The 1,462-nt window shown below is 61.6% G+C and overlaps 1 protein-coding gene across 1 annotated transcript; it reads left to right on the top strand.

Annotated features, from left to right (window-relative positions):
• Window positions 1–427: 427 nt before the first annotated feature.
• LOC120053619 (putative proline-rich protein 21) lies at window positions 428–1,462 on the top strand. Its single transcript, XM_039000761.1, has one exon. It carries the CDS (start codon window positions 428–430, stop codon window positions 1,460–1,462), a length of 1,035 nt encoding a protein of 344 aa, XP_038856689.1.

A 1,462-nucleotide genomic window follows, 5' to 3' on the forward strand; every position in this document is an offset into this window, starting at 1 on the left:
CCTTTCCCATAGTCCTACCCCCTTTGCCATGTTTCCTACCCCCCTTTCCCATAGTCCCTACCCCATTCCCCTATTCCTACCCCCCTTTCCCCTATTCCTACCCCCCTTTCCCCTAGTCCTACCCCCCCTTTCCCATAGTCCTACCCCCCTTTCCCATAGTCCCTACCCCATTCCCCTATTCCTACCCCCCTTTCCCCTATTCCTACCCCGCTTTCCCCTAGTCCTACCCCCCTTTCCCCTAGTCCTACCCCCCCTTTGCCATGTTTCCTACCCCCCTCTCCCATAGTCCCTACCCCATTCCCCTATTCCTACCCCCCTTTCCCCTATTCCTACCCCCCTTTCCCCTAGTCCTACCCCCCTTTCCCATAGTCCTACCCCCTTTGCCATGTTTCCTACCCCCCTTTCCCATAGTCCTACCCCCTTCGCCATGGGTCCTAGCCCCTTCGCCATGGGTTCTACCCCCTTCGCCATGGGTTCTAACCCCTTCGCCATGGGTTCTACCCCCTTCGCCATGGGTTCTACCCCCTTCGCCATGGGTCCTACCCCCTTCGCCATGGGTTCTACCCCCTTCGCCATGGGTCCTACCCCATTCGCCATGGGTCCTACCCCCTTCGCCATGGGTCCTACCCCCTTCGCCATGGGTCCTACCCCCTTCGCCATGGGTCCTACCCCATTCGCCATGGGTCCTACCCCCTTCGCCATGGGTCCTACCCCCTTCGCCATGGGTCCTACCCCCTTCGCCATGGGTCCTACCCCATTCGCCATGGGTCCTACCCCCTTCGCCATGGGTCCTACCCCCTTCGCCATGGGTCCTACCCCCTTCGCCATGGGTTCTACCCCCTTCGCCATGGGTTCTACCCCCTTCGCCATGGGTCCTACCCCTTTCGCCATGGGTCCTACCCCCTTCGCCATGGGTCCTACCCCCTTCGCCATGGGTCCTACCCCTTTCGCCATGGGTCCTACCCCCTTCGCCATGGGTCCTACCCCCTTCGCCATGGGTCCTACCCCCTTCGCCATGGGTCCTACCCCCTTCGCCATGGGTTCTACCCCCTTCGCCATGGGTTCTACCCCCTTCGCCATGGGTCCTACCCCCTTCGCCATGGGTCCTACCCCCTTCGCCATGTTTCCTACCCCCTTCGCCATGGGTAGTACCCCCTTCGCCATGGGTCCTAGCCCCTTCGCCATGGGTTCTACCCCCTTCGCCATGGGTCCTACCCCCTTCGCCATGGGTACTACCCCCTTCGCCATGGGTCCTACCCCCTTCGCCATGGGTTCTACCCCCTTCGCCATGGGTCCTACCCCCCTTTCCCATAGTCCTACCCCCTTCGCCATGGGTTCTACCCCCCTTTCCCATAGTCCTACCCCCTTCGCCATGGGTTCTACCCCCTTCGCCATGTTTCCTACCCAACTTTCCCATAGTCCTACCCCCCTTCGCCATGTTTCCTACCCCCCTTTCCCATAG

This window comes from Salvelinus namaycush, chromosome 9 (assembly GCF_016432855.1).
Source record: "Salvelinus namaycush isolate Seneca chromosome 9, SaNama_1.0, whole genome shotgun sequence".
Classification (NCBI taxonomy): Eukaryota; Metazoa; Chordata; class Actinopteri; order Salmoniformes; family Salmonidae; genus Salvelinus; species Salvelinus namaycush.

Bases quoted from the DNA above. Each gene is read 5' to 3' on its own strand.
- LOC120053619 (XM_039000761.1), top strand. From the start codon at position 428: ATGGGTCCTAGCCCCTTCGCCATGGGTTCTACCCCCTTCGCCATGGGT.